Here is a 24,359-nt window from a genome sequence, read left to right on the forward strand (position 1 = left end):
TGCCAGATACTCCTATGATACTCAGATATTCTCTAACTCCATGGTTCCTTCTAGCTCCCTCTCCACATCAGAGTGAGCTCTTAGGAAGAAAACTAAAATCTACTGAATAAATACATATTTTATTTTAATTCAGAGAGCATTTCAAAGCTCCTGGCCTAGTAAGGGTTTGAAACTAGATGCCGGAGTGGGTGTGCAGAAACCACCACTATGCAGCCTAATAAGGCAGGGGAGGTATTTGGGTAGATGGCTGTGAGGAGGAGACAGGTTGTGAGAATTGCTTCCATTATGACACCTATCTTCTGCAGAGCCCAAGGAGAGAGCAGTCATTTATGCTAGAGTCTCATGGAGGAGGTGACTGGTCCTAGAAAGATTGGCAGAGACTCATTTTGTCATAATGATAAACCAAGAGCACGTCCAGAGGCCTGGAAGTAGAAGTTTTGAGTACACATTAAGGAAAGTGTGACTGATGTTTGGATTTTAGTCTATGGGCATGCTGGGTTAGCGAGAGGTAAAAGGTTGATCAGATCCGAGTAACAAAGGGCTCTGAATGCTCAGGTAAGGGGTTGGATTTCCATGTCAAGACGTTAACAAACAATTGGAGAATTCCAAACAGGAAAATGTGGCACAATTGAAAATATTACCCTCAGGTTTTCCCCCTTATATTCCTTTAGAATCACAGGTATCAGACAGCAGGTGGGTGGGTGTATAAAGATCAGGGCTACAAAAGCAAGCACCTGTCCTGCCTGTGGGTAGGGCTGCAGCCGCAGGCACAGAGGTAAACCAATCTTCACCATCAAAGCTGTTATTTCCAGGAGCCAGCTGGCTTCTTTCTGCTCCCTCTGTTCCCAGAGGTGGGATTGCAGGTTCTTGGGAGGGCTTGCTCTTAGAAACCCTGGCAGCATCAGAGTCTGATTTCCACTGCTGCCACTCTCCTAGTCTCTTTAGCATGACTGGTCCTTAGGGAACTGTGTGCTCTGGGGAGTTTGTATTCACTCAGAGAATAGGGTGTTAGAACAGACTGGGGAATTCTGCAGCCTGAGCTTCAGAAATGATGGGTTTGTGTGTGTCTCCTCTGCTAGACAAATAGTCCTACGTGTGAGGATTGTTGTATTCATCGCTGCATCCATCTCCCACTGCTTGATTACATAGGAGTCATGTCAACACCACTTTTTATTGAGCACTTACCTTGTGCCAGGCATCATGTTTAGTAATTGTAAACAACATGTAAGCAACCCTTTTGGAGAGCTACTGAACTGTATTATTCAAATGACACAGCTCTGAAAAGGTGACTGACCTGAGCTAAGGTCATATGCCTAGAAAGTAGCCAGTATCTATGTCCCCATCTCTCCAAGCCCTCAAATCTTGCTTTTAACCTCCATATCCTTTCCTATTCTAGAACACCATCTCAATTTCAGTTAAAACAGCATAAACAGGAACTGCTTTAAAGTGGCCTGTTTCAAATTCCAGTTACCTGATACTCTAACTAGCACCTGTCAAAGAGATCCACAAGATAAAGGGTGATGAGGACAGATGCTCCTGAGATGTAAAAGGAAGAGCTTGCCAACACTCTGACAGCCAGTGATACTGTAGGATGCCTCACGCGGTAGTGAGTTTCCTGTCCCTGTAGACATGCTAGCAGTCTTGGATGCTACTCTGAACCTTGGAGGCCACTTCCAGCACCAATCATCTGTGTCCTATCTGTTGCCTTTAGCTCCAGTTACCATGAATGGTGGTGGTAGCCACTGACAGCTTCATGAATGTAGTGCTTAGATCACTGAAGAGGTCATGCTATTATTGTCATCCAAAAGGATTTAACAAAATACAACACTGTTTTTCCACATCCAAGCTCTAAACCAATCAAGAAGTAAGACCAAAAACAAGTGTGGAATTCTATATTTATCTTTGTTAATTATTTGAAGCCCTAGATGAATTGCACGGGTCTCCTAACACTGTTACACTTTGACAGACTGACACAGCCTATGACAGGTGCTCTCGACCCCAAATGAGAGTGGAGATGTCCCTCACAGAACTTAGAGCCGGGATGTGTGTGCTTCTGACTGGCATATGGCCCCCAACATAGAGGAGCAGGCAGTATCTGAACCTAACCTGTCTATTTCCTTTATTGAGATTTTCACATTGGTTACTCCACCTCTCCCAGAGAAGAGTGGATAAAGAACCAGAGGGGGAAAGCCTACATTGTTACTCCAGAGACTCCCTCCTTGTGGGAAAGAGTTCTCTACTCTTCCATCCCTCTACCCTTTCACCCCACCCCCCCACCACCACCATCCCACCTTTGTCAACAGTATTGTACTTCTCATTTGCTTGCTTATCTTCCTTAGGAGACTGTGGGGTCCTTGAGACAGAGACATTCCCAGTATCTGAACTCTCATCTAATGCCAGTGGTTTCCTAGAGAAGTACCTTTCTAGGACTGAAAAATCAAGCTTTTTCTTCTCAATGCATCCTGCTCATTGCCCCAAGATCATGCCTTTATCATGTTTCCCATTCCCTCTTCTGCCTCTCAATTATGGTCATCAGACACTGGATGAAAAGTATCACTAGGTAATTCTATATCCAACTATACTGTTCCTAACCACCATGTCTAGACCAAGCCTTGGCTGTTCATGGGTAAAGGAACCTACGTTGTGTGGGAAGAGACAGGCCCCAGCCCAGCTCCTTCTCCCTCACCTATAATGAATCCTAACACCACCTTATCAGAATTGCTGAGAGGAGGGTTTAGAAATCACTTTTTTGTTTTGGTTTGGTTTTTGTGTCAGTACTGGGACTTGAACTCAGAGCTTTGTACCTTCACTTGGCTTTTTCACTCAAAGCTAGTTTTCTGCCACTTGTACATTAACATAGTAAAGTGTATATATATATAGTCCAGACCTCACCAGAGTAGTAAAGGACTGCTCCTTTACAGACACTCACTGATAGCATTTGCATTTGCTTGTGGGGTAAAATTGGAGGGTATGTCTCATTGAGGTCTTGATTCTCAGGCTGGCCCCCAAAAGCCTGTATGAATCATCACATAATAATATTTACTGAAGAGTTTACTAGATTATAGATAGGCACAGACACATCAAGTATATTTTTTCAATTCTTTGTCTCCTTTAAAAACCATCAGTGGAGAACTGCTCTCCCTCTTATCAGTAAGGAAAATGAGATTTGTCAAGATCAAATTAGTTACTCAAGGTCACATGGCTTTTGAGTACTGGATCCCACTCACCCTTTAAGTCTTATAAGGTTGTTGCTATAGTGTCACTCTTACAGATCATGGGAAGGACTAGAAGATGACAGAGCAGGAGAGTTGGAAAGTTTGGTAGGGCTGGAAATCTTCTTTCAAAAGCATCTGTAAAACAAGTAGAGTCACCTGCCTTTGGGCCACCTTTACCCAGACAGGGATGATTTCTTCGCTTCTAGCTCTTCCTGAGCTCCAGATAAATATCTGTACTGGCCTAGAAATGCCAATCTCATCATCAGAAATTGTAGGTGAATGAATCAAGCAGGATCCTGATGGTCGAAGGCCAGGGGAATTCTCCAAGGCACTGGGTATAGAGATAGCCTTAGGCTCTAGGCCACTGGCTCAGGAGAGTTAACATGCCAGCAATGCTAGACCCTCTGCTAAGGATTAAAGTCATCCATGTTTTAGGAAAAGAAAAAAAGAAAGGTTCAGTCTACTAAAGGGCCTGATATCTGTCCTTCCATTGGAATTTAACAAGGTATGCAGAAACTTGAAAGCATTTAATGAGAAGTTGGATATTAAGTGTGGAATAATCCTTTCCCTATCATTTTTTTGCCCTTTCCTACCCTTACAGGTTTCTTATACATGGGGACTAAAAGAAGACTGACTTAAGGCTCCAAATAGAAGAGAAAAACTAAGCAGGACTTAGGCTTGAGATAAAATGATCAAGGTGCTGTTTATCTTGGGGATTTGTTGCTTCCCTGTGGCTAGAGTCTATCGCTCAGAATCTGCTGCATTCATTCTCTCTGGCTGATATTCTGCCTCTGTCAGAATCACTATGGGGAAATGGTATGGGTTTTGTCCGGCATCAGCTCCTTTTCTCTGTCCAGTGCTGTCTGATAGCTGGGGTGTAGAGAGGGTCTAGCTGCCCAGAAATTGTGAGAATTGAGGTCACTATTATGTGTGGCGCATTTATTAGATAGTCATAAACGCCAGTTCCAAGTGTTTTCATAAGTCCTTAATCTCTGTCACCTCATTTGTTCTCTCAACGTAACCAAACTATTTCCAGGCCACTATTCCCGAGTGCCATTACCACCTGTTGTACCACCTTTCTGGCTTTTTAACCCCTCATTTATCCATCCTCTTGAGTCATGTTCATCTTAGCCCTGGTACTGCACACATCATGTGACTTTGTGGTATGTATGCTTACCTATTCATTCTTCCACTCAACCCATATTTGTTGTGTATCTACTGTGACCTCTCTGTTGTCTTCCTTGGACTTAGAGTTCCTTTAGAAGAAAAAAAAAGCCACCCCAGCACACAGTACTGTGGCTGATTCCTAGATCCTCCATAAATATCTGCTGAGAAAGGTGATGTTTAATCCTAGAACAACTTTTTTTCAGTCTTTATAACTCCAGACACTGGAGAACACAAAATCTTTCCCTTACGTCTTAGCTTAGTGGGAAGACACAGCTATGATTCTAGGTGTGTGCCTCTCAGTAATCTACCTTAATGGAGAAACAAAGTTATACAGTTAATTCTCAAGAGTCATTAATGTCAACATCATTCATCATGAGCTGAGTGTTCATTTTTCTCAGTAGGCGTTGAACACACAGCAGGTCTCAGACTTTGTGCTGGGAGTTAGAATTACAAAGATGAATAACACACATACACATAACCTCAGCCTCAAGAACATCATCAAACTAGTTAGAGAGGTGGTGAGTTGAGGTCAGAATGGGTTAAGCACCATGGTTCATTGAGCTTATTATTGCTAGGGAGATATTTAGGAGGAGGAAATTCAACTAGATAATTCTGTCAAGAGAGGGTGACATTTATAGGAGGAAGATTTGGATCTGAAGAAGTAGATGGAAGAAAAATCCTCTGTGCAAAGACATATAGGTCAGAATTTGTATTTGGAGGGAGGAAAAAATGTCATTCAAATAGTAATTGACAGCATACAGATAAATGATCCTTGTTACTGTGGCTCTGCCACTGTATTTCCATCTCATGACCACTCCTTCCTCCTGCCTGATAAATAGTTCTGCTAGGTTATAACCTGAAATACTTTTGTCCTTTAGAGAAACTAGGTAGAAGAATCTTCCATGCTTGGTCCTGAATCAAGGCCAGCAGTTTGCTCAAGCTGTTGGCTTCAAGCAGAAGCCTAAAGAATGTCCTTCTTGGTCTGTTGTCCATTTCAGAACTTTGGAAATGTAATGGTCAGTTCATCAGAAAGAAACATATGTTAAAAAAAATCTTCCATGCAGTAAAGTCCTTCCCAGACAGTCCTATGGGGCTCTTGATCCTTCAGGCTGCTGACCCCAAATGCACACACAGAGATCTTCTATGAAAAGGCTCCTCTGCCTCTGTGCCATGTGTTTGGGAGAAGAGGAGCCTGAAGAGAACTCCCAGACTGCCCATGGGTTTCTAGAAGATGTAGACACTGTAGGCAGCTGCCTTGATCCTTCAGCAGGAGGAGGCCAGGGAGGCAGATTAGTCATTCACATCATTTTCTGTTGAGTCAACATCTATTTTTAGGTGTGGAACTCATAAAGGGACCTGGCGTTCTGTTACAGAAAGGAAGAATGTGCCATGAGTGAGGAGCCTGCTCATCCTTCATCCTTTTTGCTAACTATACCCATTCTCTTTCTTTCTCTCTCTTTCTCTCTCTGAAGGTCACAGAAGCAAGAGCCATGTTGTTGCTGAAGGTTTAGTTCTTAACATCAAAGATCCCATTTCACTGGCACATGCTTTTATGCATGCATTCTTTCTCTGTCTCTCTCATTCTCTGTCTCCCCCCCCCCATCCTTCCTTCTCTACCTCCTTGCTGCCATCTCTCACTTTCCCTCTCCCTTCCTCCTCTCACAGTCTTACCAGGTCTTGTAAACCAGTTATGTAGATTAAATAAAACCCACCACTGCAAATGGTAAGGAATATAGGTCCCTTCCTGTCCAACATTGTCAGATGCACTCTGAAATGACTGTTTTCATCATCTATTCTGAGCCATAACTACCCCAGAAATAGCTTTAGCAGGAAAGGGCTTTTGTTAGACTAGCTGTAAATTATATTTCAAATGTCTGATGTTGTTTTCTTTTAAAAAATAAATAAATAAGTAAGTAAACGAAAGTCTAAAATTAATGACTGCTGGGGTTTGCTTTGCTTATGTGTACTGCTGAAGATTTGGCTTCTTGCAGATGGAATTTCAGATCTGTTTACACTTCTGTGTTAGCTTTTTGGGGAGAAAAAAAGCAGTTGAGAGATCTGAGAGGACAAATTTGCAAAGTCGAACTTATTATAGCCACCGGTGAGGCTCTCTCTCTCTTTCTCTCTCTCTCTCTCTGTCTCTGTCTCTCTCTCTCTTTCTCTATCTCTCGCTGTCTCTCTCTCTCTTTCTCTGTCTCTCTCTGTCTCTCTCTCTCTCCTTCCTCTCCCTCCTGTCCTACCATGCTGCCATTTTTTTTGTGGTAGTTTCCCCCACGCTGCCTCAAAGTTAGAGGCAACTGGTCCTTGCTGATATGACAACAAGGTCAGATATCCAGTTTCACAGGCAGATGTGCATTCAGTACCACATCACCAGCACTTTATCATTTAGTGAGCACAGACCTTATGAGAACAGATTGAAGCAGCACAAAGGATAGGACATAAAAAAAAATCTCACAAAGAGTCCGACCACTTTTATGTTTTTAAGAAAGGAATGGGAGTCAGAAGGGTGGCAAGGAGAGAAATGTGCAGAGCACAATTTCACGGATTTTCTTTTTGGTTTATTCAGAGATTATTATGTGTTGGATACAGTAAATCATCTATACACCCACATCCAGGAGGTAAATCTTCAGAACTTCATGCGTGGGTAGTTCTGCCTTTAACAGCTGCCGTGCAGTAGCTATTTTGTTCTGCACTTAGAGACCCTTGTCTGTGCATTTGTTTTGTTATCATCAACTCTCCTTTTGTTCCTCTATTGCTATTCTCCTGGTTCTTATGCTATCACAAGAGTAGCTCCAAGTTTTAACTGCTGAGTGATTTAAACTGACACCATAAGTTGTGATGGCAGACCAAGGGGCTGTCACCTTGGCTGGTACCTCAGTCTCTACTCTGTGTTTGAGTGCCTGTAATGCATTTAGCTCCTCTTCCCTTCTCCTAGGTCTCATATGCTCGTCCAAGCTCAGCCTCAATAAGAGATGCTAACCTCTATGTTAGCGGCCTTCCCAAAACCATGACCCAGAAGGAGCTGGAGCAGCTTTTCTCACAATATGGCCGTATCATCACCTCTCGAATCCTGGTTGATCAAGTCACAGGTTAAATGTTTCTTTGTAATTTTGTTCCTTCCGTACCACAGGAACAGGCTAATGGTTGTTGATATGGGCAGATCATAGGCAGAAAAACTCAGAACTTGGGAAAAAGACTTATCAGTCCACTGCACCAATGTAAATTGGGCCACCTTGAAAAGTCAGAGTTCTGCACATGGGATTGCTCCAACAACAGCTAAACTACTTGTCAGGGTTGGAGGTGGATGGAAAAAAAAGATTTGGATATCAACTTGAGAGTGGGCCTTTATAACCTCCAAATTCTCTTTCACCCCCCCCCCCCGAATCAGGAACATTATTTTTATGTGTGAAAAAAAACCTGTATATATCTAGCTCTAGTTCATAGTATTAAAGAATAAGAAGGAAGTTCAAATTCCACACATCAGAAAACAGATCCAATGTAAGAGATCTGACTTTCCATCAGCTAGTCCATAGCAATGCAGAAATGTGGAGTTGGGCTTTGGTACTAGGAGTCTTTATCTGCCAATCACTCCTTCTCAGTCAGAACCATAAGGGTCCGTGGATTGCATTTTTATGACAATATGTTTTTTGCCTACCCATAATTTAATCCCATTGTAGAACTCACTTCCTGGGAGGAGTTTATCATGTACACATTTATTATTTGATTCATTCAGCCAACTCTCACTGAAGTTGGCTCTGTCCCAGACACTGTGGCACTGGGGACTAAGGATGAAGGAGACACAGTTCCCTGCTGTTAGAGGACTCTAAGAGAAGATATTTACTATAGATTGTTCAGTGTCCTGGGAAAGGCCAGAAGGGCATGGTGCCTAGTAATAATTGTTTGGCAGGCCTTAGCAATGTTTCAACAAGGTTTGGAAGATGAGTCAACTTTACCAGCAAAAAGGAGAGAGAACATTCTAGGTAGAAAAGACAGTATATCTCCAGGCATACAACTGAAGGAAAACACAAGCTGTTCAGGGAACATCAGGCATTTTAGAGTGGCTGGTATGAGGCCCGCTAGGAAAGCAAAGGCCAGATATTGCCAAGAATATTGAATGCTGTACCAAGAAGTCTGGACTTTACCAGTATAGAGCAACAAGATAAAGAAGGGTATTTCATGGGGGTTGATTAATTTGTTTGTTTCTTATTCTGTTTGAGACAGACACAAGTTATAAGCTTCAAAAGGCACAATAGAGGTATAAAAGAGATTTTCAAAGAGTACAATGTAGTCAAGGCTTGCTTTTCAAGTAGATCACTTAATTGATAGGTATGGAGCATGCACAAGAGAATTGGAATATAACTGAGGGAGATGAGGGCTGAGCAGGGCTGTGGGAGAAGGCTGGGTAGGAAAGCACAGATATCCTGTGTTCCGGGGGGTAGGGAGCACCTGTCCAGAGCCACACTGGCAGAAATGCCAATAGATGCATTTTGGTGGATGAAAGAGATTTAGGGAGCACAGCTCCCGGAAGGGACTGAGTCCCCACAAAATAACCACAGGCCCCCACTCATCTCTCCCCAGAGACAGTTATTAGTTTGTTGTGTTCACTTTTTACAAAGACTCTTTCTCTTTCCCTAGGAGTGTCTAGAGGGGTGGGATTCATCCGCTTTGATAAGAGGATCGAGGCCGAAGAAGCCATCAAAGGGCTGAATGGCCAGAAGCCCAGCGGTGCTACAGAACCGATTACTGTGAAGTTTGCCAACAACCCCAGCCAGAAGTCCAGCCAGGCCCTGCTCTCTCAGCTGTACCAGTCCCCTAACCGGCGCTACCCTGGCCCACTCCACCACCAGGCTCAGAGGTTCAGGTAAGCACGCCCACAGGGGATGGAGTCTGGTACGTGGGTACAGAGTGGGGCAAGAGCCAAGGAAACCATGGCTCTTAAAGATGAAGTCAAGGCTTTCTGCCCCAGCTCCCCAGTCATCTCTGTGTGAAACTCCCCTGGAGCCTCAGCTTCCACTCCTTTAAAATGAGACAATTGCTATGACTAGTTAAGCTTGTGATTCTTCCATTGAAAACAACATTTCTGAGCTTAACCAGACATGAAGGTTTAGTTTCAACAAGTTAATCACAGATAATCGACCACATTCACAACTTAGATTTAAGATGGATAATGGATTATAATAGAGTAGACCAGGAGGCAGATCCTGATTTGCCCCAGCCTCTTTTTCCAGGTCATTATTTTAGATTCCGGGGCAAAAGGGAGACTTTCTCCAATATTAATGTTACTCTCTTAAGTCAGCAAATTCTGGGAAGCCACGGAGAAAGATTTCATCTAAGCCTCATCAGTGTTATCTTTGGGTCTAAAAGAATCTCCTGGTGCAATGGGGCATGTACTCTCTGAGACATTTCTGAGAGGCAGGTTTCTCACATGAAAGCAATACAGCCTTAACTGGCCTCTACTGTGCAAGAAATAAGCCCAGTCTTGACCTACTCATAGCAAATCGTAAACAATTATTTCATTCCACCCACGTCCTAACTTCCCCTTAATGAAAGGGTTTTTCTCCTTGTCAGACTTCACATGGAGGAATAGTAGATCCTTCTATCTAGAATAGTAACGGTCCATCTGGCCACAGTGAGGGGAAGAAAAAAATCAGCCTCTTCCTCATTTGTCCTCCCATGCCCCTGTGATTGAAATGGTTAATGATTTCATGAGGAGTCCAAATCATCTAATCTTTATTTTGTGTGAATGCACATGCAGTATTTATGTAAAAAGCCTCTCCAGCAGGCTTCTGATGGTGGAAACTATGGTTACTACTGCCTCATGTTGTGAATAGCTTGTCCCCAAGCAAGGTGGAGAGAGTGAGGAAGATTATAACAAAATGACTGTTTGCTGAGAAAGTGCTTTGGGGCTGGAAATAGTAAGCTCGTTTGTTTTTTTTAAATCTTAACCCACAGACACTCTTTGCCCCTCCAAAATTAAAAAAAAAATGTATGTAGTAAGATTTAGTTAATGTAACTAGGCTAACAGAAAAAAAAAAGATCCGTTTTGTGCATTTTGTGCTCATCTAGAATAGAGACCTTTGTTCACAAGTTTAATTATAGTAAAAGGTGAACAATTTAAGACAATCCCCCTCCCTTTTAATGATTTCACATACAATACAAAATTAAATGCACACAAATGTTCTGAGAGGTGGCGGGGAATGGAATTAATTCAGATCTTGAAAGAAAGGGGGATTCATTAGACACTTGCTTTAAACTCTAGCATTGACCTGAACATGAATTACTTGCAGTTTTCAAGGCAGGAAAAGGGGACGTATTGGTGGATAGACTCCTAAGCAATGGGGAAAGTTGTTGAGCTTTTCTTCTTTAAAAATGGAGCATTCTTATTAATAGTTCCATTGAGTGATCTTGCCATCTGTGAGGCATTAACCCAGAGACCCTCCTTCTCTTTGCAGGCTGGACAATTTGCTTAATATGGCCTATGGCGTAAAGAGGTAATTAAAACTCCACAGATTGCCAGATGTCCATGTTGGCACAGACTGGGGCTAGAATTTTTTTTTAATTCACTAACTTTACTTTTTTTTCAATTCTTCCTTTTTCTTCCACCAGCATGTCAAATCCTTAATTTTAATTTCAGACTTCAGTTGATTTTGTTTCTTTTAGGGCACACAAAATGTTATTTGTGTGTTTCACTTTTTCTTTTATTTGCAGGTGGGCTTCTCCTATGGTTCAGGTGCCACAGCTACCAAGCCCTGGATAATCTGGTCCTCTGAATAGCTTCCCTGAGGGAAAAAGCTCTGACTCTTTGCTGGCTGATTTTGCAAACTTGCAAGAGCAACTGTTTTACATTAGTAATGCCAAGCTTCAGATAAGAGGGCAGATTCCAGCAAATCAAAATTAGAACACTTTTTCTAATCATAGCTGATAATCTTTTGACTTTTTTCAGTAGGAAAAAAATTAGATTTTGGACTACCAGCCCTGGCCAAAGCATAAATTAATGAATGGATGATTTTTCAAACTCTGCCACCTACCTCAGTGTGTATTATTTCAGAGTACATCTTGAGAATGAAGTGTATCTGTGTGCACCTCAACCAAGGGTTTCTTTTGTTACAGGTTTTAACAGTTATTATAAATCTGCCCTCGGTTCTCTATGTATGTGGTTTTTTTAACTTTGTGGTTTCTTTAAAGCCTTTTCATGGGGCTGAGGGCTCAGAGACAAGGCTTTGGGGACTCTCTGAATACCACCACAAGGGTGAAATCTCAATCTCAGGCAGCTGGGTGTATTATATCACTGTGTCCATGAAAATCCATATGTGCCCTGGATAAGCTCCCTGCACTGCTAGGGACATAGCATCTCATTATCTTGCTCAGTAGAGCTGACACTTTAACTCCCCTTCCTCCAAGAGAAAGAGGGGAGGAGATATGGCCTTTAAAATTCCACATCACACTCCCCAGTATACACAGATCTTTCATCTCTTGGCCATGCATGGTAAGTACCCAACTCTCGAAACTAGCACCCAGTGAAGGAAGTAACTTGGCTGCAGATTTCATTAGCAAGAGAGCCAGACTCTCAAATCTCCATCCCAGCACCAGCTGGAGATAACTGTGAATTGTCTCCACATGTCTAATGTACTGCTTGCCTGTTTCCAGGCATTTCACATCTTTCTTAAAGCTGTCCCATCTCTTTGCTGCTCTCTGAGGTTAGTGAGGAAATACCAGGTATTTTGGAAAGAATAGTGCTTTCATGTTGTCACCTCCTCCAATACTTAACCCACACAGCACTAGTTGATAATAGTATTCTCTTTTCTAATGGACCCTGGATTTTGGTCTGGAATCCTTTCTACCTAAGTGCTCTGGGGTAGCCATCAACAAGCACCCTGTTCATTACTAAGCACTAGTGGGTCATTTCTGTAATCCTAGCTGTCCAGGAGGCTAAAATCTGAGTCTCCTGGTTCAAAGCCAGCCCAGGCAGAAAAGTCTATGGGACTCCATTGCCAATTAATCAGCAAAATACTGGACTGGAGGCATTTTTAAATGGTAGAGTAATAGCTATGAGTAAAAAAGCTGAGCTCAAGGCCCACTCCCAGCTTATTCCCCAAAATCCATTTGCTGTCTCTGTCATTCGCTTTATAATAAATACTTAGCAGTTCTCTATGTATAGGCTGAAAGGGATCAATTCATTCGGTTTGAGGAGAAACAGTTGAGAAGACAGTCTTTAGAAATAATGCAAATAAGCAATTAAACTTGCATTTGTCCTAAGAATCAATACTTTATTGTTTTTGTTTTGTCTTATTATTTGTTTCTGAGCAAAAAGGAAGATGGAATTAGTAAGTGGTAGCAAAAACTGTGCACTGAGCTGTCATTACATTTAGCCTACCTTTAGTAGGTGATTATCTAAATTCTTCTAATTAGATAAAAAAAATTCCAAATCTCCAAGAAAATTGGCTTATTTTTTAAAAGAAGTCCTAGCTTACACCTTACCTCATATTCTTCCCTCATTTCTGCTCCCATGTCTCCATCCCCTCCCAAAATTAACACAACCAAATAAAAATTAAGGTGGTACTTTGTAGCTAGAGTCAAATTGTCTGAAACAAAATGTTAACAAATGTTCTGCTCTAAGCAGTGATATTGTAATTCTTCTGATGCAGCCATTATGAATGGCACCTGGATTTATCAGTCAATCAATAGCATCTGAAGAGTTACTTTGTTTTCCTTTTGAGACTAAACCAAAAGCTCAGAATATTTCTAAGCCTAATACAAAAGTTGTAACAGGGCCAATAGCATTTCACTGCTTTTCCAGTGTACAGCAGCTCATGACATATAAATAAGCTCTTCAAAATAAACCACTTGAAATCTTGTTCCAGTGATGCTTAGAAATGAATTCTAGATAATATAGCATCAAAGAGTAGTACATCTCTATTATTATTGAACAGGTTTTGTGGAGGAACCCTTTTGAGGAAATGCTCACTGAAACATGAGCCATTCATCTGATTAATAACAAGATGTCTATTCATTCTCCTGTGTCTCCATCCTCAGTTAATAGCAAGAAATCTTTGACAGCTTTAAGTCACGTGACTGCAAAGATGGTACACTTGAGAAATTCTAGAGTCATCCCTTAATCTTTAAAAAAATGAAAAAAGAAAAATGTCCAAGTATTGACATCAGTGTATTAATTTATTTGCTCAATGGATATTGAGTGTCACAAGGCTTCCTCTATGTGCTTTATTGAGTGAAAAAGCAGAACAATAAAATGAGCTCCTTAGCCCCAAAGTTACTCTATTGTTGATTGGAGTGGGGGGTAGGGTCAGGGTAAGACAATGGATGAACCTTAACTGGGATAGCACCATCATAGAGCCTTGCTCTGGGATTCCTAGAGTCTCCATGGGTTTTAGGAATTGACCTAGCCTTTCTCTTGGTGTGTACATGTCTTAGCCATCTAGCCATTATCATCAGAAGAAATGCCACAGATGTTAGCTTTTGCATCTGAAAACTCTCCTGCAAACACTCACTCAGCCCTTTGCCCCGTGTCTGTGTCTGTGCATCTGTGTGTCATCCGCGGTCAGACTGATGTCTGGACCAGTCCCCCCTTCTGCTTGTCCCCCCAGGTTCTCCCCAATCACCATTGACGGGATGACAAGCCTGGTGGGAATGAACATCCCTGGTCACACAGGAACAGGGTGGTGCATCTTTGTCTACAACCTGTCCCCTGATTCCGACGAGAGTGTCCTCTGGCAGCTTTTTGGCCCCTTTGGAGCAGTGAACAACGTCAAAGTCATCCGTGACTTCAACACCAATAAGTGTAAAGGATTCGGCTTTGTTACCATGACCAACTACGACGAGGCAGCCATGGCCATTGCCAGCCTCAATGGGTATCGCCTGGGAGACAGAGTGCTGCAAGTTTCCTTTAAAACCAACAAAGCCCACAAGTCCTGAATTCCCCATCCTCACTTATTAACATATATATATAAATATATACGAACAAAACACATGCGTGCACACACATACACAAAAGAGAGAGAAACAAACTTTTCAAGGCTTATATTCAACTATGGACTTTATAAGCCAGTGTTGCCTAAGTATTAAAACATTGGATTATCCTGAGGTGTACCAGGAAAGGATTTTATAATGCTTAGAAAAAAAGAAAAAAATCACAAAAAAATACCTTTGATGCATTGAATGTTCTTTCATAGCTGTCGTTGTTGAATATAATATACATAGATAGCGACGTGCAGGGATTTTTACCCAGCCAGCTAACTTTACTACCTTCCTTGAAGGTGGGTCTTTTTAAGATGACCATTCGTTCATTTGAAGAAGAAAAATAAAAAAACAACAAAAAAATAATAAAAACAATTTTTACAAAGTAATGGGATTCAAAGAAAGAAAAATAAAAGCTTTTTTTCTTTTTTGTCAAAATATGATCCAATCAGATTGGTTTAAAAAAACCCACACAAATTAAAGAGGAATAATAAAAATTGCAAAAATGACAAAAAAAAATTGCAGATTTTTTTATTTTCCCTTTTTCTTTTATATCATGTGAACTAAAAAAGTCTTCTGTTAGGGGATGGGGAAAAGGGGGTTACCTGATGACATTAACAATTTAATAACATTAACATTGTTGCCAAAGAGGTGGTCTCTTTGCTGAAAATGGGTTTCAAGAAAAATCTATTTTTATAAAATATAAAGAATTTTTACAAGAGAATCTGGATTTGAGAAAAAAATATTTTGACTGGCTAATTTAGGGGAAATTGACAACTTTGTCGCGTTCATACTGCACTGGTAACTTTTTAGAGATCAAGATGTGTGTTTTAAACTGGATTCGTAGACTGTTTTTTGAAGGATGGGCTATAAACAGATGATCTTCATATCTTTTCATAGCATGTAATAATAATAATAAAATTATTAATTACTAGGGGAAAGGAGTGTTCGTTCTACCCAGGGTACCACAGTTCCCCACCGTCAAAACCCAAAAGCAAGGAGATGAGTTGAAAGACAGTTTTTCTTTAAGTCATCAGTATGGGATGTCAGCAGAACAAAACTTTAAAAGATTTAATTTTCCTTTTGATCTAAAACTTCCTTAGTTTGAGCAGTAGGTGCTACAAAAATTATTTACATATCTTAGTATCATAGTTAAATGTAATGTGGTTAGGAAAGGAAAACCGATGCATTTGCTTTAAATTCATTAAGCAATTTTCAAATTCACTTTGTAGCCCATGCTGATAGAATTGGGCTGTGTTGGTACATTTGAAACACTGTTTATGTTGCTTGAAACACTTATTTATTTAATCGCCAATGTGATGATGCCTATGGCCGTGGCCGAGATCAAATATAGCTAGATTGGCTAGACTACTTATTTGTTTACGTAAACTATGGGAAGAAGCATATTATTGTGTCATTCTGTTGTGTGTGTATGTGTATATATAATATAAATATATATATAAAGTTATTTTTTCCTTTGGGTTAATTTATTCTGAGTTGTAACACTTGGCTAGTTTTGTTTGTATATGTCTTAAAATGTTTTCTTCTGATATTTAAGTGACAGTTAAAGAGGTATCAAGGTAACTTGTGTAGAACTATCGTTTGATATATTGTCATGTTTGTTGTGAATATTTTTTTCTTACTGCACAGTAGAAAAAATAAAAACAACTGGGTCTTTATTTTAATGTAATTCAGATTGAGGAAAACAAAACTGAGCTAAGGGAACAAAATGATTGCGGGAGCACTCTCTAGCTCCAGTGCACTGATCCTTTTACTATGTTTGTGCTTTGTATGGTTATATATTTAAAACAAAGGAAAAAAACACAAAAAACAAAAAAAAACAAAAGAAAAAATACAAGAGTTTTTGCTCTTCCCTGGGTAATAGAAACAGTTACTCGCTATGCATAATCTAGTTGATAGTTAAATTTGCTATTGCTTTTCTTGTCTTGTTATATAAAATCTTTTCAATACAAGTTTAGTCTTAATGGTAATAAAACGTTATGGTTATTTATAACTTGTGCTTACTTTGTGCGTTTTTTCCCATGCTGAACCCACTAAGTGCATGTAGACAGGACCATTGTTTTCACAAGGAAGAGGCAAACTTTGTAGTAGTCAATGTTATCGTGGTAGACAGGTAACGGAAGCTAAGGCTGCATCATAGATAACTCCTTTGACTTTTTTTTTCCTGCTTTTTTTTTCTCCTCTTTTCGGTTTTGGAAACAACACCAGATTTCAGTTCCGAGAACACTTGTTCAACATTCAGGGAAACCTTTTCACGTCACCTGTTATGAATGAACGCAATTTGCTGGCAAAGTTCTGATGCATTTGCTAGACATTAATGGGAAAGGCATGCCAAAACCTCTATGATGTGTTCGATCTGGTGGGGGGAGGGGAGGAAAAAAAATCTTAGAACCAGGCAGTTGTATACTTCAGTTATAAATGAATGACTTCATGTTAATCTTGCTAGTGTAGGTGATTTCTGAGGGAAAGTATTGTAAATGTTTTTTTTTTTCCAAAATCTTGTTGTGTTTGAATTATTTGTACTTTATCTGTCCAGACAATAAATGAAAGTGTGTAGAATGAATTTGAGCTTCCCCAATTTTTAAATGTGTTCCTTCCAACTTTTTTTCTGTAGCATCTGCAGATTTCCCTGATATTTTTATCATAAAACCATATAAAAAATAGTCAAATTCTCTCTTGCAACTTAGCCAGGTCTCTCAAAGTCAACTCAGTATTCAGAAATCACTGTCCTAATTCCATCCTACGAAAAGTTTGGGCCTTCCAACCAGCAATATCAGCAGCATCTGGTAGCAGGTTGGAAATGCTGAATCTCAGGCTGAATACAAATGTAGATTTAACCAAATTCCCCAGGTGACTCAGTAGTGCTTTCAAGTTTGAAGAGCACTGTGCTTGGTGGATAAGCCAGAACCCTTGGCATTCTAGGTGGTATTATGACACCTTAGTGTTCATTACTCATTTGTAAGCATACTTGTGAATTGTTCTGAGCACAAGGAGTCACCATTTGCACAGAGCATTTATCATGCATCAGGCAGGCTGTGTGGTGGTCTCCTACTTTCCCTCATGTTATCCTCTCAGCATTCTGAGAAGAGCAGATAGGATTATCCTTATTTCATAGATGACCTGACCCACGGCTCAGTGAGATGAAGTAACTGGAAACAACCAGAAAGTTTCCAGCTGGGCTTGACTCTGAGTCTGATTCCACTGTGCAGTCTCCACTGGGATTAGAGAACATGTACAGTATTAAGGAAATAGACCGTTTATATGGAAAAGTGACAACCATGAGGGAAAAAAAAAGAAAGAGCATTTTTTTATTGTGCCACTCACAAATAGCTGCAAAGTAGCAACTATTTGACTTTCTTACATTTGAGTAGAAAACCTAAATGAGGATTTATTCACACTATTTGGCTACAGCATAGGAAAGAGAAAACTGCCTACCTTGTCATGATGCACATTAAAATATGCCCTGAACTTTACAGAATGAGCTTTTTAGTGATTTCCTAATATGATCGCTCATTGATGATCTACTGTCTGTCTCTCGTTTTCATTTTCTCACTAATTGAACATTCATAATACCCTATAAAACATCACCATCTATAAACTGACACTTCAAGAAGAAATGTCCCCACTGATCCAGATGAATGAATAGTCAGATTCTCTTCCATTTCCTATTAACCCCCTTTTTATTATTATATTAAATTACCACATTGGTTGGAATAATTAAATTCAGGGCATAGAATGGGATTTAATTAACCAAGCTAAGTCTTAAACCTTTAAGCCTGAACTTCACATAGTTGAATTCAAAGGTTATTCTTTTGGTTTTTACCTTAAATACAAGCCCCTGTGTTTCTTTACTAAAGAAAAATGAACATTCAAACAACCAGTTGCCTCTGGGACATCTCAGCTTCACAAGCATGTTTGCAGGTATTAAAACCATTGCTGCCAAAACTTGTGATAGCTGTCACACTCCACCACCTCTGCTCCTGAAAGGGGCCACCTTAATACAATTTTAAGTGGATGGATACATTATTTTGGAACATTGAAAGTGATTGTAATCTTTCCAGATCCTGTTGTTCATTCCCCATCCTTCAACCAAGCTACCCTGAAAGTTTCACAAATAGATGTAAGTCTTTAAAGAGGTCTTTTAAAATGTATCCATAGAAAAACAAAGAAGGGGATAACAATGCTTGATAGGAAATGGACTCATTACCTTGCTCATGTAACTGTAGCCCTCTGTACAATGTCTTTACAATAAAAATATGTATTTTAAAAAATGTATCCATAGAGGCTGGGAATGTGGCTCAAGTGGTAGAGTGCTAGCAAAAGAAGCTCAGGAACAGCACCCAGGCCCTGAGTTCAAGCCCCAGGACTGGATGTGTGTATGTGTATGTGTGTGTGTGTATATATACATATATGTATGTATGTATATATATATGCACATATATGCGTGTATACATATACATATGTGTGTATCCACAGAAGGATATTCTACATACAGTCTTAGCAATACTTCTCATCATCAGTCCAAAGTGTCTGACTAACAAAAAAGCTCATCTTGTTGCAAGCATAAGCCTGTTACCTTTCATCTCCAGGCAAACAGTTTCTATAGATGTTTGTTGGAAAGGTCTAGCAAATCACAAGAATGCAGAGATGAATAAATTTCTTTGAGGTCCTAAAAATGTTATAGTTTATTTGGATGAAAAAGTGCATATCATAGAAGGCTGATAGCATTTACTTAGTTTTATTTCTGTCAAAGTGATAGGAAGGAAGAGTGTAAAAAAATATATGTGCTGATGTCAATAACTACAATAACCACTTATATCAGCACTGCCAGAATCAAAACTTTACTTGCTTCTATTCAAAGATCAAAGACTGACTAATTACAGCTTGAAATTTCAATTTCTTTTGTCAAGGTCAATCACCATTTGTAACTAAAATATTTTTTGTGCCAGTACTGGGGCTTGAACCTCAGGGCCTCGCACTCTTGCTTGGCTTTTTTGATTAAGGCTAGCACTCTACCACCTGAGCCACACCTCCACTTCCAGCTTTTTGCTAGTTAATTGGAGATAAGTCTCAGGGACTTTTCTACCCAGGCTAGTTTCAAACCAAGATCCTCGGATCTCAGCTTTCTGAGTAGTTATTATTACACATGAGCCACCAGCACCTAGCTGTAAATAAAACATTTAACCCCAACAAACAATGCCTAATAGTACATTTAGTAACTCACAATATCTTATGAGGCTAATACATGGTGAATACCTTAATCCTGTCCAAATTTGGTATGTAGTCGCCTTTTGCAATAGATAATTCAGGAAACATTCAGTCCTTTAAGTTGTTTTATCTTTAGTTCCTTGAAGCACTATGTATAAATGTGTTCCTGAATAGATATACACATGCCAACAACAGAAGCAAGTATGTGTACAACTGAGCAAGAAACTTCTTTTATTGCCACATGTGAATTCAAAAACAGTACCTGACGAGAGAGCATTAACAACAACAGTGTGTTTTCTAAATGGAAGTCATTAGATTCTTTCTGTTAATATTTTTATTATCTTTAAGTGGTTGTACAAGGGAGTCACTATTCAACAAAGCAGTTTAGGAATACAATGCATCCTGATCGATGTCACCCCTTAATTTGAGGTCATCCTGTCTAGGTCCTTCCTCTGGGCTGCTGAGGAGCTCACAGAAGACAGCTGAGTAACATCCCTACAGCCTTCATTGCCTTTGTTCTACCTGAAGAAGAAAATAATAAAAGGAAATTACATTGTAGTTCCATGAACTAAAATCAAGTTTTAATATTGTCCAAAAACGACTGGCGCCATTTCTTTATCTTATTAGCTTTTTATTGGCATATTAGGTAATAGGATAATTTTTCATGGTATAGTATTTATGTAAGAATCCTATCTCTCTCTGTGCAGATCACTTACAGAAGTGTCTGTTAACAGGAGAGAATGATGCATAATCGGCACTTAAGATTAAAATAGACCTGAGAACATAAAAGTGTTTCTTCAATTAAAGGAATAGCATTGCTCCAATCTCATCATTTTTGTTTCTGAGACAGAATGAAAACTGTCTTAAAAACACCCAACCCCAGGTTAATTACTAGGAGGCTTTCCTAGGCAAGTTCAGCTTAATCTACTAGTGGTTCAAATGCAAAGTAGACTCAGATGACACACCAGTGTGCCATGTAATTATTTCAAACAATTTCCAGCAAAGTCCTTGAAATGTAAGAAATTGTTTCTAGGGACAGTTCTAGTGTATGAATGCCTTTTCTGTGCCGATCGATATACATGTGTTTCATCTGAGGCTCTGGGCCAATCCTCTCAAAGTAGAGCCAAAATAATTACTGAATGGTCCTTCAATTACAGGTGGAGATGAGTTCTGTTGTAAGGAAAGAAGGAAATCACATTAATGCCCCGTGCCTGGGGCTCACCCCCTCCCCAAATCAACAACAGAAAAATAGACCCAATAACATTGTTTTGCAAGCGAACCAACAACAAAAAAAATAACAATGATGGTGTTTTTAAAGCACTGTTTCTTCAAAGAAGTGTTTGAAAATAAAATTAGGTTGCCGACAGGTCTTCAAGTCATGGAGATGGAAAGGATCTGGGGACAGGACACAAAAGTAAAATAAGCCAACCTAGCTTTCTTGGGTATCCCCAAGAGATGAAGGGATATTGTGAATCAGTAGTGCCTTGGTAGGTAATCCTTTCACTGCTTCTGAATTCTTAAAACAGTCCTAGGGTGGCATGTAGCATTTTATTGCTGACAAAAAAAAAAAAAACATGCTCCGAGAAGTCTAAGTTCAATCCTACAACTTTCCATTGAACCACACTGATGACTTTTACTGTGACACTATCATTTGTTGACAGCCACTTGTAAGTGAGGTATGTTCATACTAGTACCCTTACTCTAAATACCTGCCGTAGGCCAAATGCTGAATCAGGGGGTGTGATGAATAGGCATGTTAAGGTTGGTTCATTCCTATACTCACTCTGAAGTATACTTTAGAGTAGTTTATAATGGCTCATGTAACAGGAAGCTGTCAGGAGCCAGTAGATGGATCATAGCCGCATTGTCACAACTACTTCTCTCTGGTCATCCACTCAGACCTATATATAAGTGGAAAGGTAGACCACCACCAACACCCAAACAGACACTAACATTTCTTTTGCTGCCCATACATATGGTGGCCTCAGTGAAGGAGAAGTGACCCAAGGTTGGCTCCTTGTACAGAATCATAGTGAAGTAGGGGTATGGCTGTACACACACACACACACACACACACACACACACACATCTGCAGACTGAGGACCATCTCAGGGACCAGCAACTGCGCAGGGGTCACCTCCACAGGAATGCCAGCAAAGAAGTTGGTCCAAGCTATTGGGCAGACATTAGTGGCAGTCCCAGACTTTGCTTGGGTTCTGCAGCACATCGTACTTGTTCATCTGAGTCAGCAAGGCTGTCTACAGCTGGGACAGGTTGTACTAGTTGCAATTCTCCTTTAAAGAGGCTCTGGAAATAATAAGGGAAGAGACTGTGGCTGGAAAAACTGCAGCATCGCCTTGCTAAAAGGCCAGAGGTGGTAAAGGTAGAAACGCTGCAATGCTCCTCAGGTCATCATCACACTAATCAGCAGACCCAGATCATATACAAACAGCTCTGGCTGGTCAGCCAGCTGCCCCCCTCCTTCCCTTCTCTCCTTTCCCCTCCTCCTCCTCCTCTTCTCATTCTTTCTCCTCCTCTCTTCTCTTCCCCCTCCTCCTCTTCCCACTCCTCCTCTTCCACCTTCCCTCCTCCTCCTCTTCTTTCTCCTCCTTTTCCTCCTCCTTTTCCTCTTCCTCTTCCTCCTCTTCTTCTTTCTCTTCTCCTTTTCTTCTCTTTGTTTCTCTCTCTCTCTCTCTCCCTCTCTCTCTCTCTCTCTCTCTCTCTCTCTCTCTCTCTCTCTCTCTCTCTCTCTCTCTCTCTCTCTCTTCTCTCTCACACACACACACACACCTGGAGTTCCAAAGTCTTTTCTCACACCATTGAGTAATTTGCTATTCATTCCCATGCCTTCTCTCCTAAACTATAAGCTAGTCTATTCTTCAGCTCTTCAGCAGAGGGCTGGACACATAAAAGCATTTAAGTGAAGTTGCTTAACTATGGTAGGCTGGACAATGCCTCCTGCCATGATTCTCCCATCCTAGACCCTGGACTTGTGAATGTGTTACCTTGTCATTACTTTGGGGATACTGTAACAAAATATCTTACATTGGGGAATTTATAAACAACAAAAATTCATTGCTCACCTTTCTAGAGGCTAGAATGCCCAAGGTCAAAGTGCCAATAGATTGTCTAGTGAGGATCTGCTCCCTGCCTTCTAGGGGAAAGGTGTACAAGTTCTCTTGGGTCTTTTACCAGGGCACTAACCCCACTCCTGAGGGTTTCTTATGATATAATCACTTCCCTAAATCCCACCACATTAGGAATTAGGTTCAAATTACAATTTTGAGGTAAATACATTCAGACCATGCTGCTATCCTAAATGTTTAAAAAAAAACTTTGCAAATATTCAGTTAAGGATTCTGTGATGGAGACATTATCCTGGAGTAACTCAGGTGGATCAATATAATCTCAAGGATCCTTAGAAGTGAAAATGAGGGTCAGAATCAGCAGTAGCTGTGAAGATGAAAGCAATAGGTTGGAGGGATCACAATGAAGGGTCCACAAGCCAAGAAATGAAGGCAGTCTCTAGAAATGAAAAAGGCAAGGAAATATATTTTCCCCTGAAAACTTCAAAAGGAACTCAGCTCTGCTAACACTTTAATTTGAGACTTCTTACCTCTTGCTATAAAAGAATAAAATTGTCTTCTTTTAAACCACTAAATTTGTGGTAATCTGTTACAGCAGCAAAGGAAACGAATGTACCAACATAAAACCAGTGTTAGAGAAAGAATTGTGGGGAGTTGTCCATGGCTGATCTAGGTTCTCCCTGGCAACCTGTTATCAGAGAACACAGAGGCAAGATTGGTAGTGGCCCCTACTCTACGCTCTTATATACCCTGATCACAGGAGAACCTCCAGAGGCAAAATGCTAGAACCATATTAGCATTTTCTTAGAGAATATAAAAGAAAGACAGAAAGAAAACTCAATGGCTCCAAAGATATCAGTAACCTTTAATTCTAGGCTCCAAGGGAAAGAGGTTGGGTAATGGAAACAACAGCCACCTAGAAGAGCTTTAAGTTCCAAATTCCTGGGTTCAGGTTCCACTAAGTTCCTATGTGGTTTAAACAAATTCCTTATTCCTGCTCATTCTTTTCTTTATCTCAACAGTGGAAATCCCAAGACTCTCCCTAATTGGCCTTTATTCCTCCCTCAACCAACCAGCCAATTACCAAACACTCCAGTTTATCTGCTGAAAGTTTTTCAGATTAAACACACACACACACACACACACACACCACCTCCTTAAATCCTAGCTAGAAAATGCCCTCTGGTTTTCCTAGTGATGGCCTAGTGATGGCCGTATCACACAACTCTGGCCACTGAGATGTAAGAGGTCTCTGAAGACTAATCCAGAAAGCTCTTGGAAAGGGATTGACCATAGCTAGGACACTGTTTTGCATTTGCTGTTGCTCTCCTGAACTCAACATCTGAAATGTTGATATGACATAGAGAGCTGTAGGCCCCTGGTTACAACTATGAAAACAACAACCAAAAAGGTGAATGTTAAAAACAGGAGAAGCTGATATCTTCAGTGGTATGTCTGTGCTACTACAACAGTCCTTGATCGTCTCTTTGGTCTTTTTTACTACATGAGAAAAATACACTCATTACCACAGAGCTCCCCAGTCAATGAACACATTTTTATTGATATGCTCACTTTATTTCCTTAAGCCTCTAAACAGTCAGATGGGGCCCAAGGCTTATAAGAGCTCCCAAGCTGTTTCTGGCTCCAAAGATTCACTCTACCAAACACTCCCTCCACCTGATTGGGCCAT

General features: G+C 40.4%; 1 protein-coding gene and 1 non-coding gene across 10 annotated transcripts in view; both read left to right on the forward strand.

The window, feature by feature from the left end:
- The window catches only part of Elavl4 (ELAV like RNA binding protein 4), a 94,730-nt gene extending 77,792 nt beyond the window's left edge, over nucleotides 1–16,938 (forward strand). For 2 of the 9 annotated variants that reach the window (XM_042679336.1, XM_042679373.1), the window contains exons 4-7: nucleotides 7,318–7,471; nucleotides 9,018–9,243; nucleotides 10,835–10,873; nucleotides 13,985–14,312. In XM_042679336.1, coding sequence (XP_042535270.1) covers nucleotides 7,318–7,471; nucleotides 9,018–9,243; nucleotides 10,835–10,873; nucleotides 13,985–14,312 — 747 coding nt within the window. Of the gene's footprint in view, nucleotides 1–7,317; nucleotides 7,472–9,017; nucleotides 9,244–10,834; nucleotides 10,874–12,762; nucleotides 12,766–13,942 lie in introns of all 9 variants that reach the window. The other 7 variants (XM_042679365.1, XM_042679356.1, XM_042679347.1 and 4 more) reach the window with 5 other exon arrangements.
- LOC122112825 lies at nucleotides 5,289–5,423 on the forward strand. Its single transcript, XR_006148277.1, has one exon. It is a non-coding gene; the product is annotated as a small nucleolar RNA SNORA2/SNORA34 family (small nucleolar RNA).
- Nucleotides 16,939–24,359: the final 7,421 nt, after the last annotated feature.

This window comes from Dipodomys spectabilis, unplaced genomic scaffold, assembly GCF_019054845.1.
Source record: "Dipodomys spectabilis isolate Male_0828 unplaced genomic scaffold, ASM1905484v1 ptg000002l, whole genome shotgun sequence".
Taxonomy (NCBI): Eukaryota; Metazoa; Chordata; class Mammalia; order Rodentia; family Heteromyidae; genus Dipodomys; species Dipodomys spectabilis.